The following is a 20,812-nucleotide window of genomic DNA, read 5'->3' on the forward strand; positions in this document are numbered from 1 at the left end:
ACTGTTGCCGTGTCCACATTATACAAGCCTACCGTGATCACGCAACACCCCCAACCCTCCACGCAGTTGCTAGTAGCAAAGGAGGACACGGAGGATTAAAAAAAACATGATGGACTCTTCAGAAGAGGTAATTATCTTCACTCGATTTTCTGCACGCGAAAGTCGCCGGACGCCACAATCTTCTGAACATACCTATATTGAGAAATACAGAGAGAGTTGTGTGGAGCTGATAGTCTTAATTAGCTTTGTAGCAACTCATTTGGCAATGGCTTGACTGTAACGGACGTTCATTAATATAAAAAAGTTACGCACTAAAGCTTTAACAATCATGTAAAGTATGGGCAATGGGCATAGTGCTCAAGTGTCCACATACTTTTGACTATTTTGGTAATGTTTCCAAAATGTTACGATTGCTACTGTTACTACCACTATTACTGTATTTACTGCTAACTGACTTAGATGGTAAATCAAAGGCATATGCACGGGCTGGCGCATGTGGACAATGCACAACTCCTTAGCAGTACCAGAGTAAGCTATGAGCTAATTTTCATCTGTAGTCCCTGGGCAGGAAACAGAGAATAACATCGCTGTCAAAAGGGAAACCTAACACTAGAGTTTAAAAACACTAACACAGCAGTAAAGGACAACAATCAAATTTCACAGTATTAAAACTCGCCCACAACAACAACAATAACCACAATGATCTCTTTGGGATTGGAACAGTTATTTTAATGAAACCATTAATGAATTTTAATGAAACCATTGGAAAGGGATCGAGGGAAAAGTCCAATCAGCAACTAATGGATGTCTGAGACATGTCAAAGGGTGCCAAACTAGACCAGCCGCTGGTTTAATCTTTAAAAAAATCACATTTTATAGTTTTTTATGTAATCTTAACTTGAAAAGTAACTAGTAACTACAGTTAAATGTAGTGTAGCAAAAAGTACCATATTGCCCTCTAAAATGTAGTGGAGTAGAAATATAAAGTAGGACAAAATGGGAAATACTCAAGTAAAGTACTTCAAAATTGTAGTCCAACTGCAGAAATGCACATATAGTCTAAAATTAACCGACAGTGAACTTAATCAATCAAATCCAGATTAGACATACAGTACTGGTTAACAGTTCTGTATTGTGAAAATACAGTCCAACCTGCATCATAGGTGTCCTTTTAAAGGGCTCATAATATGCTTTTTGGCTTTTATTGTGTTATATATCTTTGTTTGTGCATGTTATAGGTTTACAAAGTGAAAAAGCCCAAAGTCCACCCCAAAGGGAGTTACCATCTCCAACAGAAAACACTGTTCACAAACTGCTCCAAATACAGCTCTATTGTAGTCCAGCCTTTACTTCAGAGACAAACTCACGTCATTTTGCGTCACTTTGTACACGTTATAATGCTGACCTAGCTGCTAGTGTGTTACGCCCTCAAACCAAGCTAGTCAGAGCAGAGGCCCGAGGAGACAGTGCAGAATTAAAACGTTATGTATGAAAGACTAATTTGTTGACATTTAAATAACTTACCACTCTGAAACGTCTTGGTCCAGTCTAGGTTGTACGGCTGAGCCGAAGCCATGGTTACCGGCTGAAGCGTGTTTGTTTTGGATCACACTAGCTTGCTTGTCAGGCCCCGCCCTACTCTGCTTCTGATTGGCTAGTAGTCCTTACCTAGGTACTGCGCATGTGCAACTCCCAACAAAGATGGAACGGAAGTGCGATGCCTCACTCTGTAGATAAAACAGAGATCTCAACACACAGGGTGAAAAGAGGAGCTGCAGCAATGTGCAGTACAACAAATACATGGTGTTTTTTGAAAATTAAACCATGTAAACATATTCTGGTACAACCTGAAAATGAGCATAATATGAGCTCTTTAAAATAACTGTTTAAATAAAAATTGGCAGAAAACACTACAAAACAAAGAATTGTGTGATCCACAGTCACAGAACTAAGAGTTGATAATACAATTATCACCAAATAGTACCACCAAAGTAGCAAATAATAAACAACAAAGCAAGGGATGATGTTCACGTTACAGAATATTCAACATTGTGTGCTTCTCAGCTGCAGTGACCTCAATTTCCCACGCAGATTATGAAGGTTTCATCTGTTCCATTCTTAATTAATGAGGTTTGGGACCATATTTTACTGCTGATCTGTATGTACACTGTCAAAAAAAAATAAAAATAAAGGGTGCAGCGCCAAGAACAGAAGGTGACCCTTTAATCCTGAGATGTTCTCTCTCCTCCAGGTGATGGACTGGATAGAAAACCACGGCGAGGCTTTCCTCAGCAAACACACTGGCGTTGGGAAATCCCTTCACAGAGCCCGAGCCCTGCAGAAAAGACACGACGACTTTGAAGACGTTGCTCAGGTGAGTCCAAGGGCATAATTTTGGGTTCAACATTGGGTTTGAGATCTCCATTTTTGAGCAAAATTGAAATTATAAACGTGAAACACTTAATTTCCTGCATTCTGGTGAATTTTTCTGCAACAGTTTGTGCCTTTTCTGCATCAATTTATGGTGCAAATGTCTTTATTTATGTAAAGTAAATAATAGGTTTTTAGGGGGGGGATTAATTATTAGGTTTAATAATTTAAATATGTCTCTCCACATGGGCAAGTATTGTCCGGGCTCTCATTTACAGTACCATCATAACATAAAGAAGGCCCTCCTACCATTAACAATTCGGTTAGTTTGTTTTTATCAAATGTTTATTCGCTTGCCTTGCGAACATCTGTAAGTCATCTTCCTTGATTAATCCCAAATTTTGAAAACCACCATGCCCGGTGGCGGCAGGAAGCATGAATACATGCCTCTGTGTAACCATTTATGGTCACAAGCCTTTCCTGAAGGATCTGCAGAAGATGTTATCCATTCCTGAATTTCAGTGCTACAGTCTATCACGTAAGAAACGCTGGAGCTGGAAACTGGCGTTTTTGGTCCTAAAGATGAAAACAAAACAAAGAAACATGTTGAAGCTCTTAGTAGAGATTTCATTAAAATGTGACTTGAGAATGTGGCTTGGTTTCAAAGTCAATGCTGCAATAGAAATAGTTTGAACATTGGCCACTTAATAAAAATAGATACTGTAATATAGAACGAAGGCCAGTGACACTTTTCTGTCCTGTATTGAACAGCGCACGACAATATTATTGCAGAGCCCTCGGTGCCGTTGAACCCTTTAAGTTCTGCAACATTTGCTGTTCAGCAAAACTGTCAGTAAGTCCTGCTTTAGTCTTGCATTGCCAGACCTATCTCCACAGCGCTGTAGAGTAAGGTCTGGCTCCTCCACACATACATTCCAGGATAGGAGAAAAAAAACGCTCTGGGTTGTTTGCATTTCTTTAAACCAATCAATCGACCATCAATCGTCTTGGGCGGCGCTAAGCTCCGGACGCAGCGACGGTGGCTCTGCAAAATAGTCTCAGGAAAAAAATGCCACATACAATATAAAAAGAAGTTAACTGTTCACTTGGGCTGGGCGATATGGCCTAAAAATAAAATCCCCGATTTAAAAAAAAAAATAAAAAATCCGATTTAAGATTTAAATACTTAAAATCAATCTGCAGATGACAAAGAAATTGTTCAAAACAAGTTTTAACTTTATTTTGTTTTGACTCATACACACACGCACATACATGGGGCATATATACCATTATGATTATTCATGCCAATTTTGTGGAAATATAAATTGGTTTGAGTGTTTTCCCTACCATTGTTTTTTTTTTTTGGGGGGGGGATAAAGCTGTTTTCACACATACAGGTAATTCACTTCTCGTTCCTCGCTAAAAGTTCAAATCATTTTAACGTTATTGCGCAACCTTGCCCCTATTTTAACCTGTTGCTGAGTAACGTACATTAACATCCCATGGTCTCTTGAATGTAGCATACCTGTAAAAACAAACATCGAAGAGGAGCTCCGTGCTACAGAGCGGCGATTGCTAGTTGTTTAAGCCGCTACAGACCTCCGTCACAGCTCGGTCGTATCAGCGGCATTTAGTAGATGTGTTGAGCCGCAAAAGAGTTCCTCAACACCGCCTCTGGTGCCCCGCATGGTGCTCCTTCAGGTCAGCGGTAGCTGGTGGTTCAGTTATCTGAGAATAGGTGACTCTATGTGTGTGTGTGTGTGTGTGTGTGTGTGTGTTTCATATTGCTTTGGAGACTAAATGTGATCAGGATCGTCAAATCCTTACTGTCTCTGCTGCAGTTAAATAAGCCTGAACACACACACACACACACACACACACAATCCCGCTCAACATGGTGTCAAGTCACTCCTATTTTTTCCTCTTTCTTTTCATCCTCATCTTGTCATCCTCCCTTCGTCTTTCTGTCATTTGTCTCTCCTGATTTATGGAGCTGATGTCCCACCACCTATTCACTCTCGCCTCAGCCAATCAATTTATTTTCTCCCAGAGGCTTTCTATCAACAATTTGCACCATCTAAGTGCTTTCTAGTTCTTGAAAAAAAAAAAGGAAGCATGATGTGGTTTATGACATCCACTGCCGTCTCAGATCAAATATCATTAAAACAGGTGTATTAGAGTAATCACAACCCATGGTAAATCATTCGTTACTTTGGTCAGTAGAGTTTCAGTGAAGTGATAATCCTATAAGACAGGGGTCTTCAACGGTTTTTAGGCCAAGGACCCCTTAGCTGAAAGAGAAATGGAGTAGGGACCCACTACTACATATACTGTATAAAATTGAGTTGCATATTAAACTGGTTCAGATGGATATAAATGAATGGATATTAATATATTATTTATACATCATGTTTTTATGTTAAACATACATGTGGAACAGTGAATCCTTAAACTTAACTACGTTAGTGGCTTCCTTACCCATAGTTAGGGTGCGATTGGTGAAAAAAACAGAGGGGGGGGTTTGATCATGCACAACAAAACAAAACATGCAAGAATTAAATTCCCCTTTCAATACCATGGATATAGTGCCACTCGGCCGGCCATGCCAAAACACTTATTTATGAACTTCAATAGTCAAAGGAGAAAACAACGCTTTCAAGCTGGAGAGTGGAGTTCACTTTGCAGCGAAAACAAAATACTTTCACCAATAATTTATACTGTTTATTGATCTCCAGTGGGGAAATTACAATTTACACTCTGTTTGTTAGAAATCACTACACACAGGCCTGAAATACTCACACATGCTCAGGACCTATTCATGCACAAATGGAGAGATGTCAGAGTGGTTGGGGGGGTACGGTGCTTTGCTCAAGAGCACCTGGCAGTGCCGTGGAGTTAAACTGGCATCTCTCCAGCTACCAATCCACACTCTGTACTTTGGTCCATACTGGGACTTGAACCAGCGACCCTCCAGTTCCCAACCCAAGTCCCTACGGACTGAGCTACTGCCACCCCCGCAAAGGAAGGAAGGAAGGAAGGAAGGAAGGAAGGAAGGAAGGAAGGAAGGAAGGAAGGAAGGAAGGAAGGAAGGAAGGAAGGAAGGAAGGAAGGAAGGAAGGAAGGAAGGAAGGAAGGAAGGAAGGAAGGAAACCAAGGAAACGCTCGTTTGTTCCTCGGGAATGTCTTAATCCAAACCACGATCTTTTTCCTAAACTTAACTAGTCGTCTTGGTGCCTAAACTTAACTATCATCGCTGCATGACGTTCACTTTTTTCTGGCTAAACTCAACTACCATCCACGGCCCCTAAAAGGAACGTCATGTGGCGGTGCCTGTACCCGGCTCACAGTCACCTATTGGCAGCTCAAAACTGCCGCTGGTAGCCGGTGTCCCGGAGCTCTGTAGCGGCTCAATACAACCAGCAACTGCTGCTCGGATTTTATCGTTCTATGGCACTATAGACTGTTCACTTTACAGCGCTTTAGTTTAAAATACTTCTGTTTTAGGTATATAATATATGGTCTGTTGGTGAAGTAGCATTGATCACTTTTGGGGGGGGGGGGGGTAATTATTTTTATCCCCACCGGGGAAAATGGCACCCTGTTCATAGTAGCCTAAGCTTATCTTCAGTGTGTAAATTAAATGTTTTTTTTTTCCACAAATAGGCCAATTTATCTTTGCTGTTAATATGTTGGATTCATATTAATGTATATTTTCAGACATATTTGAATTTAAAAAGAAATTATCTTTCAAAAAATTATCTTTTTAACATAATTTGGTGCTCCCCCCCCCCTCCCGCACTAACTCTGAGGACCCCCTAGGGGTCACGGACCCCCTGTTGAAGAGAATGAGTGTCAATCCTATGAAGAGTATGCAGTTGTGTAATCTGATGTTTACACTCTGGATTAGGATTAACCTTCACAACGTGCTGGATCGGCATTATTTGGGTCAGGCGGCTTTTTTTCTCTCCTTTTTTTCCTCATTAGCGTTTTAATGCAGTTTGTGGTGTAAAACTCTCCCTTTAGCAACTTACATAACATGAATACATTTTTGTACACGTTTAAGATACATGCCAAGAGATGAATATGTAAGCATGTTTACCCACTCTCTCTCACATAAAAACTCAAAGGCATTCAGACACCAATTTCGCTATTAACTGACGAGTGTCCATTTCAGTGAAGGTGTGTGTATGTAGTCGGATGATGTGTGTTTGTATGTCATTTGAATGTCCTTTTTCCATCGTTATGCCTAGTTTATTTTTAGCCCTTGTCTGGTACATCAGATTAGTTGCTTCTCCATTAGAACCAAGCAAACTTCAAACAGAAAGATGTGAATGAAAACCCAGAAGTTGTTTACTCTCACTAAAGCCTTAGTACTCGAGCTCCGTCTCGCTGCCTTAAATTTTACTTTCTCCAGGGAGGGTTGACACCCCTTCACCTGTTACACTACCAACTTTGGTCGATTGATAGGAAAATCAGACTGTTTGAAATTGTCAAGAGATTAAAACCAGGGCTGTACGGTATGAGGAAGATATGCAATAACCGATAACGTTGAATATCGCGATAACGATGTTACTTGCGATAAATAAACATATTACAATGTCCTCTGTTCGGCATTTCTGCTACTTTTAGTATTCTTCTAAAATACAACAAATTGCTTGTTGAATTTATAAACGAAAGGAAATCATTCCCAACATTAGTCTGGCTATCACCAGACCAAGCTCAATCTTTTAAGATTGAACATTAGTCTGGGGAGTCTGCTCTGTATTTTCTACTGCACAGGAGGCGTGATCAACGGGCATAGTTCAAATGACTCTGTACGCAATTGAAAAGTCCTTCAACCAATCAGACCAACGATCCGGGTGACGTAGCAGCAACATTGGCATCAACGGGTTGCTGCGCTTCGGTGGCCGGCCTGTTGAATGTAAACAAAAAGCTGCTTGGTCGCTTCTCTATCGCCATCGTGTTAAACCCGCCAATAGCGCGCCAGGTGGATAAGCCAGTTTGTGATTGAATCCCGCAAATTTGTAACGAAAGCAGGATAGATAAAAATACAGGTTTCCAGCCTGAGCTGCAGGGCACAATCAAATCGCCGGCAGATCGGGCTGGGTTTACCCAGTCTATCCCAACATTCTTTTACTGAACAAATTGAAAATTGAATTGAATATAAAAAGGCAGCACTAGTGTGTTTAGAAATGTGATAAAAGCTAAAAAAGCCTACGCTTTTATTATTATGTTTCTAAAGGGTGTGTAGGTCATTGCTTAGGCATTAGCACAATGTTATTATGTGGTGGCTAGATTGATTAACCCTTGTGTTGTCCTTCGGTCAAATTTGACCTATTTGTTAAGTTTTTTTTTTATATCAGAAATATGGGTTTCTTTCAACCAAATTGCCCAAACATAACTTGGATGCATGGATGTATGTTGTATGGAAGCCATACAACATTCTTTGCAGGTAAAATAAATGATTACTTCCATTGAATTTTGGGTGTTTTATTCAATGGTGGATGGGGTGGATGTATATCATTTTATTCAGTCCCTGTGAAACACCTCCACAGGATTTATTCTTTCCATCAGCTGATTTTGTTCTTCCAGATGGTTTAATGGCATATTTCATCTATTTATTTCTCAGTTTGTTTGTTCAGTTAAATTACGAAATGTTGCATACATTCATGTCTTAAAAAGTCAGATTTGGTCTTCTATAGTACATTCAGGTGACGGGGATGATCCTGCTTTCCTGTCCTCTCCCTGCTATAATTCTCACCCTTAACCAAACCAGTCATGCAGTAAAGAGTATTAATCTCGTGTAAATTATTAAATAATCTTTATCTTCTGACTAATCCCTCTAAAATGTGAAATATCCAGACTGTGAGCTTGCACCCAAATTCATATTCTTGAATAATTGGGATAATTTCTTTTTTTTAACAACTCTAGCGCCACACCCGCCAATCTCCAGTCTCATATCTCAGATGCAATATATTTTATGAAGTGAAAAATATTCCAGTAATAATCTCTTATATTTACCAGAATAGGCAGACACTAATCCATTTTGTACTCCTGATGAATGCTGAGAGCTTTAACGCTCAGACAGGATTTATTCCCTTTTTAGGCGAAGATGGAGGTAGAAAAAGGGAAAACTCACGCTGTGATTTACAGAAACTGGAATTAACGTTTTAATATAATGTGATCCGACTGGGTGTGTGTGTGTGTGTGTGTGTGTGTGTGTGCGCCTAATCCAGTGTTACCCCTGTGCGGGAGAGGTTGAGACACCAAAAATATTCCTAATTATAAAAGTATTATTGTTACTGATAATGTGAATGTGGCCAATATGATGATGGTGATGAGAAAAAAAAAAAGAAAAGTAACAAACAAAATAAGAAATGTATAATCAATAATGAAAGAAATCAAAACTAGAAGGGCACCTGGAGAGCGCAGACCTCCGCCATGGCCAAACGCCCTATCTTGCATCCTTCCACAAATGTCGCGTTTCCACTGCATGGTATAGCTCGACTCGACTCTACTCGACTCTGCCTTTTTTGGTTTGCCATTAGCAAAAGTTGTGGCTACCTCATACCTGGTAGTTTTCTTTTGGTACGAACTCGGTCTAGGTACCAGGTGAGCTGAGCAATACTAGAAGGTGGAGTTAAAACACTGCAGACCGCTGATTGGTCAGAGATAATCGTCACTAACGCGACATGGCACATCCTGCAATTTTTAAATAGTCAAGCTACCGTCAACATCGACCAAAATTTGAGGTTTCACTTGACCTAGATAAAAAAAAATAAAAAAAATAACAACCTGCAAAACCACACTGTGCAGTTGACAAAGTGCAGACGTTCCTTTGTTTGGTTCTCAATTAGTCTCGCATTGCCAGACCTTCCTCCACTGCCCTGCAGAGGAGGGTCTGGTGAGTCCACACAGCATTCCGGGATTGGAGAAAAACGTGCTCTGGTTTATTGGCATTTCTTTAAACCAATCACAATTGGGCGGTGATAAGTGCCGGACGGAGCAACAGTGCCTCTGCAAAATAGCCTCGGAAAGGAACTTGTTTTAGTGAAACGTGTACGTTCAAAGGTTGTTTTAGTCGTGCAACAGAAAACTCAGATTGGACAGATAATCTAGCTAGCTGTCTGGATTTACCCTGCAGAGATCTGAGGAGCAGTTAACCATAGTCCTCAGAAATTCACCAGAGTTTAGAATGCCAACACAAAGAAAGAGGAAGGTAACGGACATCCGGCCAAAAAGAGGGACATCCGGCGGAATTTCCGGCGGCACCGGAGCAAGTGGAACGTCTTACATACAGACTAGTTCTCAATGAAGGATTCAGCGAGTGTCGCATTGATAATGATGTCACGGCAGTTGCAGGCAACGCCGCTACAGCGATAAGCTGAGAATTTTGCCCACACTGACGGGGTACTATCTGCAGTGGAAACAACAAGAGAAAAGTACTGGTACCAAAAAAAGCGATTTGAGGCGAGCAGAGCCGTACCATAGATTAGAAACACAGCTCATGAAGTTTTATGAAAATCTTGCCGGTATTTGTTTCGTAAAGGCTTTGACTTTGACATATAGCTAGATGTATTTTCCATGGCCATGGTATACGGCCAAGTTATACAGATATTGATCATGTTAATGGTGTTGCTGCTGATGCTGAAGAAGGTCCCTCCTCCCCCTTCCAGAACACATACACTAATGCAGACAAGCTGCTGGAGGCAGCTGAGCAGCTGGCTCAGACCGGAGAGTGTGACCCCGAGGAAATCTACAAGGCAGCCAGGCACCTGGAAGTCCGAATCCAGGACTTTGTCCGCCGAGTCGAACACAGGAAGCTGCTGCTCGACATGTCTGTCTCCTTCCACACACACACCAAGGAGGTGGGACACACAAACACACACAAACTCAAAAATGAACACATTCTCAGGCATCCTGCGTCGAAATGGATATTAATTTGTCATTAACGACAGAGAGTCTCTGACATGTGATAAGTGTGTAGATGCAGGTTTGAGTCCCAATAGGACAAACAGTTTCCCCTGCTACAATTAGTGGCACTTTAGTCTGTCATGTCGTTGTTGTCGATTGTTTTACGATTTGTATTGCGATTTTCATTTATTGCGATTCTAGAAGTATTATGATTCAATAGAATTGTGTATTGCAATTTTCTTTTCCTTCTTTACCAAAAACAAAAATTTGAATAATACACTTCTAGAAGCAATATATCATGACACATTTCTAAAAACAAATAGTTTTCTAAGAATAATGCACATCACATTTATTTCAATGGTAAAGAAGTACATAACATGAATTAAACATGAATGTTTAGCTGGAAACGCATATGATGTAGTTGCCACCAGTGGTACTGTATAAACAGAAAATATTCAGGTGAATCATTGGTTAAAAAACAACAACAAAAAATCGATTCTAGGGAAAAGAATGGATTTTCCCACCCTTAGTAGTTGTAAGTGTTATTTTTAGTACTCAGTATTTTCTAACAAAGCAGTGTTGCAGAGGAAGTAAGGAGAATTATGTGCTAATGGATTGATCACACATCTGCTAAGCTGCCACTCTGTCTGTTTACCTGTCCGTTTGTCCAGCTGTGGTCGTGGATGGAGGAGCTGCAGAAGCAGCTGTTGGACGAAGTGTGCTGCAATTCGGTGGATTCAGTTCAGACTCTGATCCAGCAGTTTCAGCAGCAGCAGACGGCCACACTGGAGGCAACGCTCAACGTGATTAAAGAGGGAGAGGAATTAATACAGCAGCTCAGGTAATAATACAATTCATATAAATATTTATGATGCTGTTTTAAAGACTCGGGTAATGATATTAATATTTCTAATGTTATTAAAGAGAAAGAAGGATTAATACAGCAGCTCAGGTAATAATATTCATACTTAAAACATCATTTAAAAGTCAAATTCATACAGCCACTCAGGTAAGATTGCGATTAATAACCATATTGACACAAACATATATATATATATATATATATATATTCTCCTTCTGTATCTGTCTCTCTGTTTCTTCTTGTCTTACTCTTACTTGTTCAGCTGATCCCCCATTGTCTTTGAGATGGTCAAATTGAATTAAAACTATTATGCTGTAGTTTGTCAAGTTTTCCTATATTTCATAAAACAATTTAAAAATAACCCATGATATAAACAATTTAAAATATAAGGCTTTTTTTATAGATTCCATTTATTTGTTCTGATTTGCTGTTAAAGCATTTTCATCTAAATATGAAAACATCATAAGATCATGTAAAAAAAAAAAAAAAAAAAAAAAAAAAAAAGTCCAGCACGTGCCTCATATACTCATCTCCTCAAAACATCTTTGTGTTGTCAAAGCGGGTCCTCTTATGATGAGGGAGGTCTTGCGTTAGGGCGTGTGTGGTATAATGTCTCCCTCTGTCTCTCTTCCAACAGAGATGCAGCCATGTCGACCAATAAGACGCCTCACTGCAGTTCCATTGCACACATCCAGGGGGTGCTGCAGCAGCTGGACGAGGCTCAGGGCCAGATGGAGGAACTGTTCCACGAACGCAAAATCAAGCTGGACATCTTCCTCCAGCTACGCATATTCGAGCAGTATACCATAGAGGTAGGAGCGCAAGAGCGTGTGCTTGTTCAATATCAAAGTAGACTCAGACAGGTACTTGATTTTATTCTGACAGAAACACTTTGCTGCTCATTGGAAGCTGCTGTGGAGTACAGCAGAGCTCTGCTCTAGGTCCCCTGTTGTTAAGTAGAAGAGAGTGTTTAAAGCTATAGTGCGTAGTTTCTGTCGCCCCATGAGGAATTCTAAGTAATGACAACAACACTGTGCGTCCACATGATACAAGCCTTACGTGATCGTGCACCACCCCCACCCCTCCTCTACGCAGTTGCTAGTAACCAAGGAGGACACGGAGGATTAAAAAAACATGATGGACTCTTCAGAAGAGGTCCTTATCTTCACTCGAGTTTCTGCGCGGGAAAGTCACCGGACGACCATACTGAGAAATACAGAGAGAGTTGTGTGGAGCTGAATGGCTTGAATGTAACGGACATTTATTAATATCAAAATGTTACGCACTAAAGCTTTAAAGGGGCTGTAAGAGCTAATTAGAGCCAGTGTTGATAGACAAACCACAAAAAACAACAATAGCACCCACTGGCTTTTGGCTTGTTGTGTTGTTAACAGTGTCTCCGTGTGTCCTCTGATCCCACGCTTCCTCTGTTCCTGCAGGTCACAGCGGAGTTGGACGCCTGGAACGAGGATCTATCCCGTCAACTGAACGACACCGGCCGCTCCGGCGCTAGCAGTGGCAGCAGCAGCGGGGGAGGCGGCGCCTCCTCTGGCGGCTCAGAGGACATCGGCCTGGCTGAGCAGCGGCTGAAACGACACGCAGAGAGGAAGGCAGCCATGAACAACATGACCTACGAAGTGATGCAGCAGGGTCAAGACCTGCACCAGTACATCATGGAGGTCCAGGCTTCAGGTAAAACACACACACAAACAAACATTTTCTCTATGAGAAAGAAAATAGGGGGACAAGAGGTAGAGAGAGAGACTGGAGATTCAGAGGAATAAAGAAGACAGACGCAAAGGGTTGTGTGCTTTAAAATGAGCTCCCAGAGATAATTTCCCACCATGCCCTTGTGGTTTGTTTCGAACTGGAGTTCACACACCTCGCATCATTATGCTTATGCATATTATGAACGTGCTTCCCAAGTGACCGATTGTGTGCTTTTGCTAAACAGAATAAATACACAGCCATTCAGCCAGAGAAGAGAAGAGCTGTTTGGTACCTTATGCTTAAACTGTAAAACCTTAAAGCCATAGTAGCACTATTTTATGTTAATGAACGTCAACGTTACTTACAAGCCATTGCCAAATGAGTTGATACAAAGCTGATTAAGACAGCTAACCCAAAACTCTCAATTTCTCAGTATGGCTACAAACTTTACAAAATTCTGTAGTCCGGTGACTTTCACACGCAGCAGCTAGAGTGATTCGTTTTACGTCACCGCTGAGAAAGGACAACAGCAGCGTTCAGCGTTGCAGACAAAGAGGACATAACAGTTACAAGATAATTACCTCTTCTGAAGAGTCCATCATGTTTTTTTAATCCTCTGTGTCCTCCTTGATTTGATTTTTACTTGCAACTGCATGGAGGAGGGGGCTGGCGTCATGTGGATGCACCGACATTGTTGTTGTCATTACTTAGAATTCCTCATGGGGGCGACAGAAACTACGCACTATAGCTTTAAATAAACTGCATTTGGGAGGTTAGCTGTGCTGCACGTACACTACTACTAGGCAGTCATATTCTTTAACGCTTTCAGGGATGCATTTCCATTCACACTGAACTTCAGTTGTGATCATGTTGCCCGCTGAGCAGGCTCACATCTGGATTTACAGCTGCACACTGTACAATGAAGGAGAGAGGGAGCCCTGATGCTTTGGCAGAACCATGAACTGCGATCCCAAAGAAAAGTGTGTTGTGCGGAACAGGGAGAGAATTAGGTTAAAAAATCATCACAGCACAATCCTCTTACTGTGTGTGATGTTTGTGTATATGAGTAGGTCAATGCCCCCTGGAGTGATAAATCTCTCTCACACACACACTCACACACTCTCTAGCAGCGCCGGCCACTGGTGAAGTAGGATATAAATAGTTAACTGACTCTACAGACTGAGTATTAGACGCACACAAGTTATTCAGTGCTACTCAACAAATCACACTTTCAGCTCAAACATTAATACTATGTAATATTGAGTAATCAGCTGCAAAAGGAAGTTGAAATCTGTAATATTATAACCTAAAGATGTCAAATCAGTATTGAATGATACTAATGAAAACTATGACTTCATTATATAACATTCATTCCTTATATAGCATCTTTTAAACTGGCTTTTTGGAAAGCTGTCATAGTGACATTTTTGGCACTAACCTCCTTAAGATGCCCTTTCAGGAGGTTTGTCAGTGAATGTATCCTAGGATCGTTTCCACCAATATTAAAGATGCAGGAGTGGTTAATTATAAGGGCTCAGGATTTGATTCACATGCAAGTAAAATAATTAAAGAAACAGTTCAGCATTTTGGAGAGTTCAGTATGATTAGTGTCGTCTTCTTTGCAAGAGTGAGAAGAGTCGATAAACAGTATATCATTAATGTTCTCATCGCCAGTGCACAGCTGGAGTCGGGACATGTTCAGCCTAGCTTAGCATTAAGACTAAGTTCACCCATAAATAAAAAGTAATGTGAAAGTGATGGTTTGCAATTTTAGAGGGCTATTTTTGGTGCTCTACACTGAGGAATGAGTCCTGTCTTTACAGAACTGCAGGGAAATCAGAGTTAACAGGATAGAGATCATCCACAACATCACCAGACATTCCCTCATCCTTGATTAGACGGGGTATTTTCTTAGAGATAACGCATGAAGAATGTGACAATCACAGCTGTGTGTGTGCGTGTGCGTGTGCGTGTGCGTGTGCGTGTGCGTGTGCGCGTGTGTGTGTGTGTGTGTGTGTGTGTGTGTGTGTGTCAGGAATCGAGCTGACGGGGGAGAAGGACATGGACTTGGCTGCTCAGGTTCAGGAGCTGTTGGAGTTCCTCCATGAGAAGCAGCAGGAGGTGGAGCTCAACGCGCAACACACACACACGCGGCTGGAGCAGATCCTGCAGCTACGCCACCTACAGGCCGAGGTTAAACAGGTAAACGCACACGCAAACACCAGCGCAAGGCGCTGGAGAAGCTGAAGCAATTCTCTGTGATATTCACTGGGTGCCACTGAATTTTATGTTGATAGTTTGACTTTCTTCCAGAGACATTTGAAAAGTTATTTTGCTTAAACTGCATTTTTATTCTGATCCTGAGCCAGAGAAGAATGGAACATCCTAAAAAGGAAATAATATGGTGCTCTAATGGAGCACAGTGGACTGAATTTAAATAAACTGAATCAAATTTTGGAATGACTCCTCCATGTTGTTGAAATGACAAGAGCAACACCCAGCTCCTTCTCCCGGTTTTAGCAAAGAAGTAAAGAAGCTATGCTGCAGATATGAACGTGAATATGAACGTGCCGGTGTGTTGATAAAGGAAGCACACTGCTGCTGCAGATGGATACAACTGAATTATTTATGAGGTGTATGGCAATGTGCTAATAACACACACACAAACAACAAAATGTTGACATTTTTTACATAAATTGAACTTATATATTGAATTTAAATTTTTATTTATTACAGTTTTAAATTTAGTTTTGTTCAACTTTTTCAGTGTGTGGCCTGTAGAGTTTGTCTGCTTCTTTACCTCTGGCAGACTATGCTGCCATCTACTGCACATTAGTTTAATAACCTTCAGTCACTAAGTGGGTCTTCTAAAGAGTCCATCATGTTTTTTTAATTTCCTCCGTGTCCTCATTGATTTGACGGGTGAAACGCTACTTGTGACTACAAGCGTCATGTGGACGCACCAACATTGTTGTTGTCATTACTTAGAAAGAGAGGGAGCCCTGATGCTTTGGCAGAACCATGAACTGCGATCCCAAAGAAAAGCCTGTTGTGCGGAACAGGGAGAGAATTAGGTTAAACAATCGTCAAAGCACATTTATCCTCCTCAACTGCCCCAAATGTACGGTCAGGAAAAAGAGCTATTTTTTAAATAACACTGGTAGAGGATGAAGACCTTGGACACTGACGCTACTCTTCCTAAATCTAAAATTCTTTAAACAACTTTATAACAAATGTATTGTCACCTACATGTGTGCTAATAAAACCTGCACACCAATAAGCTCTGCATCCACATTATTCATGCTCTTCATAACAGTATGTTGGTCCTGTTCCTCTGTAGTGTTTAACCTCACACTGCATGTCACTCATGTCTGTCCGTAACTTATGTACCTTATTCACAGTTAATGTGTAGGAGTTTACACATTGGGTAGGAGATTTCCCTCCACAGAATACGTTCACATAAGTATCCTCTATTTTTTAGAATAGAGTTTTGTATTTTGCCATGGCTTTGAACTTCTCTCACTGTCTCTCCATCGCTCTCTCTCTCTCTCTCTCTCTCTCTCTCTCTCTCTCTCTCTCTCTCTCTCTTTCTCTCTCTCTCTCTCTCTCTCTCTCTCTAGGTGTTGGGTTGGATTCGTAACGGTGAGTCCATGTTAAACGCCAGCATGGTGAACGCCAGCTCTCTGTCTGAGGCTGAGCAGCTGCAGAGGGAACATGAACAGTTCCAGATGGCTATAGAGGTACACACTCACTCGCACACACATCCTAATTATTGCTGCTCAAACCAGGCTTACTGTACTTATAGTAATAATTATTTCAGTATGCATTGGTTTGAATAGAAGCAGATGAGTGCGCTCGCTGATACACACACTCACTCTTTGATAACTGCGTGAGCACCGGGCTTGCCGCACACGCACACGCAAACACACACACACACACACACACACACACACACACACACACACACACACACACACAGGTTTGTTTGAGCATGTGTTTGTGTGTGTATGTGTTAGTCCATGCAGTGCTTTAAATAGCTGACTCCAGAAGTGTGTTAGCACTCACAGGGGTAAAAGCCCCTTGGTCAGCACTGTTCTATGACACACACACACACACACACACACACACACACACACACACACACACACACACAAACACACAGTGTTCTTTATTTTTTTATCATTTTGGCCCAGATCCAACATGTTCTGGCCTGGTTTCTGCTCCTGTTGAACTTTGATTGGTGTGTGTGTGTGTGTGTGTGTGTGTGTGTGTGTGTGTGTGTGTTTTTCTCAGGATTAAATAAGTCTTGGATCCTCCATCAGACGAATAACGAAATTCCTACATTTTAACAACCTTTTTGTTTGAGTCTGTTCTTGAGTTACGAGACAGTTCTCAATAGAGTGCTTAATGTTGAAGAAAAACCTGGACGCAGACTGTGACGTGACCTTTAAAATATGGTTTAGCTCTCGCTGCCAATTTTGGCCATTTTTTTTTAGCTCTTTGGATCTGGGCTGGGATAAGCAAAGCCAACTGACTTTGATAGGCAGCTGTCATTTAAAAAGACTCCCAAAAACTTCTTTGTAAGCCAAAATATAGTCTTGAAGTGATACTTTTTTATTCTTGAGCAAAAAATATTGCCTTGGTATTTCAAAAGAAAATTGACAATAGCTTCCAACTGCCAATAGGTTAATTGCAACTTTAAGGCATGATGGTAGCTGGTTGGTGCATACCTACTGTATGCCATGGTCTAATGAACTCCTGCTGGATGCTTAAAAATTGGTTATTTAGCTTTTTATGTAGTACCCACTTTACACTTAAAGGTGCCTTGTGGAGTTTTGCAGTTGGAAACCTACATTGTGGGAGCCACGCATAAAAACATTGCTCTCTTATTAGTGGCAAAAAACTCCACAGGGAACCTTTAAAGTTGAGTTGAACTAATGAGTCAGTGATTTTAATTGCTAGTAACTATCTCTCCTCTCCTCTTCTCTCCTCCTTCTCTTCCTCCAGTCTCTCTTCCATGCTAACTCTCTGCAGAAGACTCATCAGAGCGCTCTGCAAGTCCAGCAAAAAGCTGAGGTAAATCCACATTTTTTAAAACTCTTACTTTATCATTTACTGTAGTTGGCTGTAGTACACTTGTAAGACTTACTTCAAATAACTAAGACTCCACTATATATCGTGTGTCACCCTGCAAACTGTATTTCTACATTCCTGCATCCAGGAGATGTTGAGGGCTGTTCATCATGGCCATGTATTCAGGGCTTTAAATTTACTTTTTTTGGTCACCAGCCAACAAGTCTAGTAGATTCTTAAAGGTCCAGTGTGTAACGTGTTTAGTTGTTCATTATCAAAATCTGTGCCGTTCACAAACTTGTCCTTTTTCATGAATATTTACCACCACCATCAATTCCAAGTATTCCTTTTGGCTTGAAATTTTACATTTGCATTTGCATGAACTGGGGTAGACGCTCCATATTCATGCGCCATCTTGAAATACGTTAGCCGGTAAGGGACATACAGGACATACTGCTCCGCCTTTCACGTTTTCGCTGTCACATGATAAACTCACAGGTGCTGCTAATGCTGCTAATGGGTATCGTAGCTTCCCGGCCCCGGCAAGTTTGAAGAAGGAAACATGGAGGACCACACGTATTCAAAATCCAAATTTCAGGAACAGGAGTCTTCTTCTTCACCCAGAAAAAGAAAAAGAATATTGAAAAGAGCAAGAGACCGGCATCATCAGAAAAAAGCATGAAGGCTACCGTAGCTGTAATACGTACTTTGAACTGCATGGCGCGAGAGAGTTGATTGCGATATATGATCTCAACGCTAGATGGCAGAAATTCCCACACATTGGACCTTTAAAGTTACCAGCTAATGAGATTTTCCACTAGCGAAATTGAATTTTTCCAAACTTTACTTTAATTTCAGCTCCTCTGGTTTGTCTCTTGCCGTTGCATCCGTCTTCTCCGTTTCAGCATAGCTCGTAATCGACACCACACGCTACGCACTTAGCCGACGGTTGGCTAGTAACTTTACAATGTTGGGTTGGCGGGTGTCAATTTAAAAGCCCTGCATGTATTACCCTCTGTCTCATTCTCTCTCTTCTCCTCCTCCTGTCTTCCAGATGGTGCTGCAGGTAGGCCACTATGACCCAGAGGCCATCAGAGGCTGTGCTGAGAAAGTGGCTGTGCACTGGCAGCAGTTGATGCTGAAGATGGAGGACCGTCTGAAGCTCGTCAATGCCTCTGTGGCCTTTTACAAGACGTCTGAGCAGGTGCACGTCAAACACACACACACTCTCAGAGTTTGGTTGACTACGAAATTCTATACTGGCATGCTTTTTAGCAGGCTAAAACAGTATGTGAGATTTTTTTAGTATATCCGAAATCTTAGTATGAAACCAATATTACATGAATTGCATACTATTTCCGGTGAAATATTACAGTATGCACTGGACACTACGCCGGCATAAGTATCCCACAATGCAATGCGTTAGTAATGACAACATTCGAAACGGACAGCAAGCAAGGCAGCTCTGTAACGTCAAAAATGCTTTAATTTACATTTCTACATATACAAATCTGGGATTTTGTCACCTGGGACTGTTGGTCTAGTTGCTTACCTTTTTCAGTAATTTAAGCATTATTTGGCAATGCCACTAAAGCTGAGGTTGGCAGGGGTTGCCATGGTTACGCATCTCCAAGGGCAAGTAGGCTCTAAGAAAGCGACATTGAAAATTACAGCTTAGTGCATCCGAAAAGATACACACTACTGTGTATATACACAAGTATGTTTAACGATAGTATACATATTGAGTATGTAGTGCAGAGTATGGTAATTTGGACGCAACCTTTGTGTTTTCTCCACGCTTGGAGCAGGAGTGCTATTATGGTGCCACTAGTCTCGCATTGCCAGATCTATATCCACAGCGCTATGGAGTTAGTTCTGGCTACACCACACGTACATTCCAGGATAGGAGAACAAAACGCTCTGCGTTGTTTGCATTTCTTTAAACCAATCACAACCGTCTAGGGCGGCGCTAAGCTCAGCGCAGCGAGGCTGGCTCGGCAAATTAATCTCGGGAAGGAACTTGTTTTGGTGGAACATTTGCACCCCGCAAAAGAAAACACCACATACAATATTAAATTAAGTCAACTGTTCACACAATACAGTAACGTGAGCTATTTAAATTAGCTGATACATGGCTTTACCTCATTTGCTCTTACCAGTGTATCGCCGTGTGTACTTCGTTCACAGCAATCCCACCAATCTCTCCCAAAACGTCCCAGTTAGAGAGGAAATGCCGTGAACATGTTCTTTGTAAGTGTTTCCAATCATTCACCGAAAGAACCATGCAGGCCTGCCTTGTTGCACGATCCAAATTTTATTCAAAACTTTCCATTTTCAGCGTGCAGCTTGCTAGCTCGAAAGTTGTCGTTTCCCGAAGTGAACGCAGTTTGAGAACTGCAACACAGAAGAGCGGAAGGTGAGGGACATCAGGCGCCTGAGCCACTCGTGGGATGTCAGGCAATTATTCTGGAAATGTACTTCCGTGGATCTAGACCAAGGCCGCCCAATTTGGGGCCCGCGGGCCAAGTTTGGCCCGTGCTCTCTTTGTTTTGGCCCGCCATGTATTTGACATGCTCATGCTTATTCTCCTCTTATTTTAAAAGTATGACTATGAAACGTACATTTTGTGCAGTTAAAAAGTATGTAATCTGAGTTTAACGGCAATGTAAAGCACAGTGCTGGTAAACTTCCCATTTAAATTACATACGTACGTTTTATCTACGGAGAATGGCAAGAATTACTGTATTCTTCAACATCGACATTTATTTTTGGCCTGTGGCCTTCCATCCTGATACATTTTGGCCCTTCATATGAAAGAATTTGGGCACCTCTGATATTGTGATACATGTGATATTGGGCTGATATCATGGAAATTATGTTGGA

At 41.4% G+C, this 20,812-nt stretch overlaps 1 protein-coding gene and 1 long non-coding RNA gene across 5 annotated transcripts in view; one reads left to right on the forward strand and one right to left on the reverse strand.

Moving 5' to 3' along the window:
• kalrna (kalirin RhoGEF kinase a) overlaps window positions 1-20,812 on the forward strand; it is a 225,550-nt gene that overhangs the window by 80,244 nt on the left and 124,494 nt on the right. For all 4 annotated transcript variants that reach the window (XM_036004305.1, XM_031307530.2, XM_031307602.2 and 1 more), the window contains exons 14-22: window positions 2,252-2,374; window positions 10,047-10,238; window positions 10,956-11,125; window positions 11,784-11,958; window positions 12,586-12,838; window positions 14,892-15,058; window positions 16,477-16,596; window positions 17,864-17,932; window positions 18,984-19,133. In XM_036004305.1, coding sequence (XP_035860198.1) covers window positions 2,252-2,374; window positions 10,047-10,238; window positions 10,956-11,125; window positions 11,784-11,958; window positions 12,586-12,838; window positions 14,892-15,058; window positions 16,477-16,596; window positions 17,864-17,932; window positions 18,984-19,133 — 1,419 coding nt within the window. The remainder of the gene's footprint in view (window positions 1-2,251; window positions 2,375-10,046; window positions 10,239-10,955; window positions 11,126-11,783; window positions 11,959-12,585; window positions 12,839-14,891; window positions 15,059-16,476; window positions 16,597-17,863; window positions 17,933-18,983; window positions 19,134-20,812) is intronic.
• Window positions 2,497-20,555, reverse strand: LOC116055910. The gene is made up of 4 exons (XR_004106443.1): window positions 20,424-20,555; window positions 10,206-10,213; window positions 4,198-4,200; window positions 2,497-2,509 (listed from the first exon to the last, which is right to left on the reverse strand). It is a non-coding gene; the product is annotated as an uncharacterized LOC116055910 (long non-coding RNA).

Source organism: Sander lucioperca, chromosome 8 (assembly GCF_008315115.2).
Source record: "Sander lucioperca isolate FBNREF2018 chromosome 8, SLUC_FBN_1.2, whole genome shotgun sequence".
Classification (NCBI taxonomy): Eukaryota; Metazoa; Chordata; class Actinopteri; order Perciformes; family Percidae; genus Sander; species Sander lucioperca.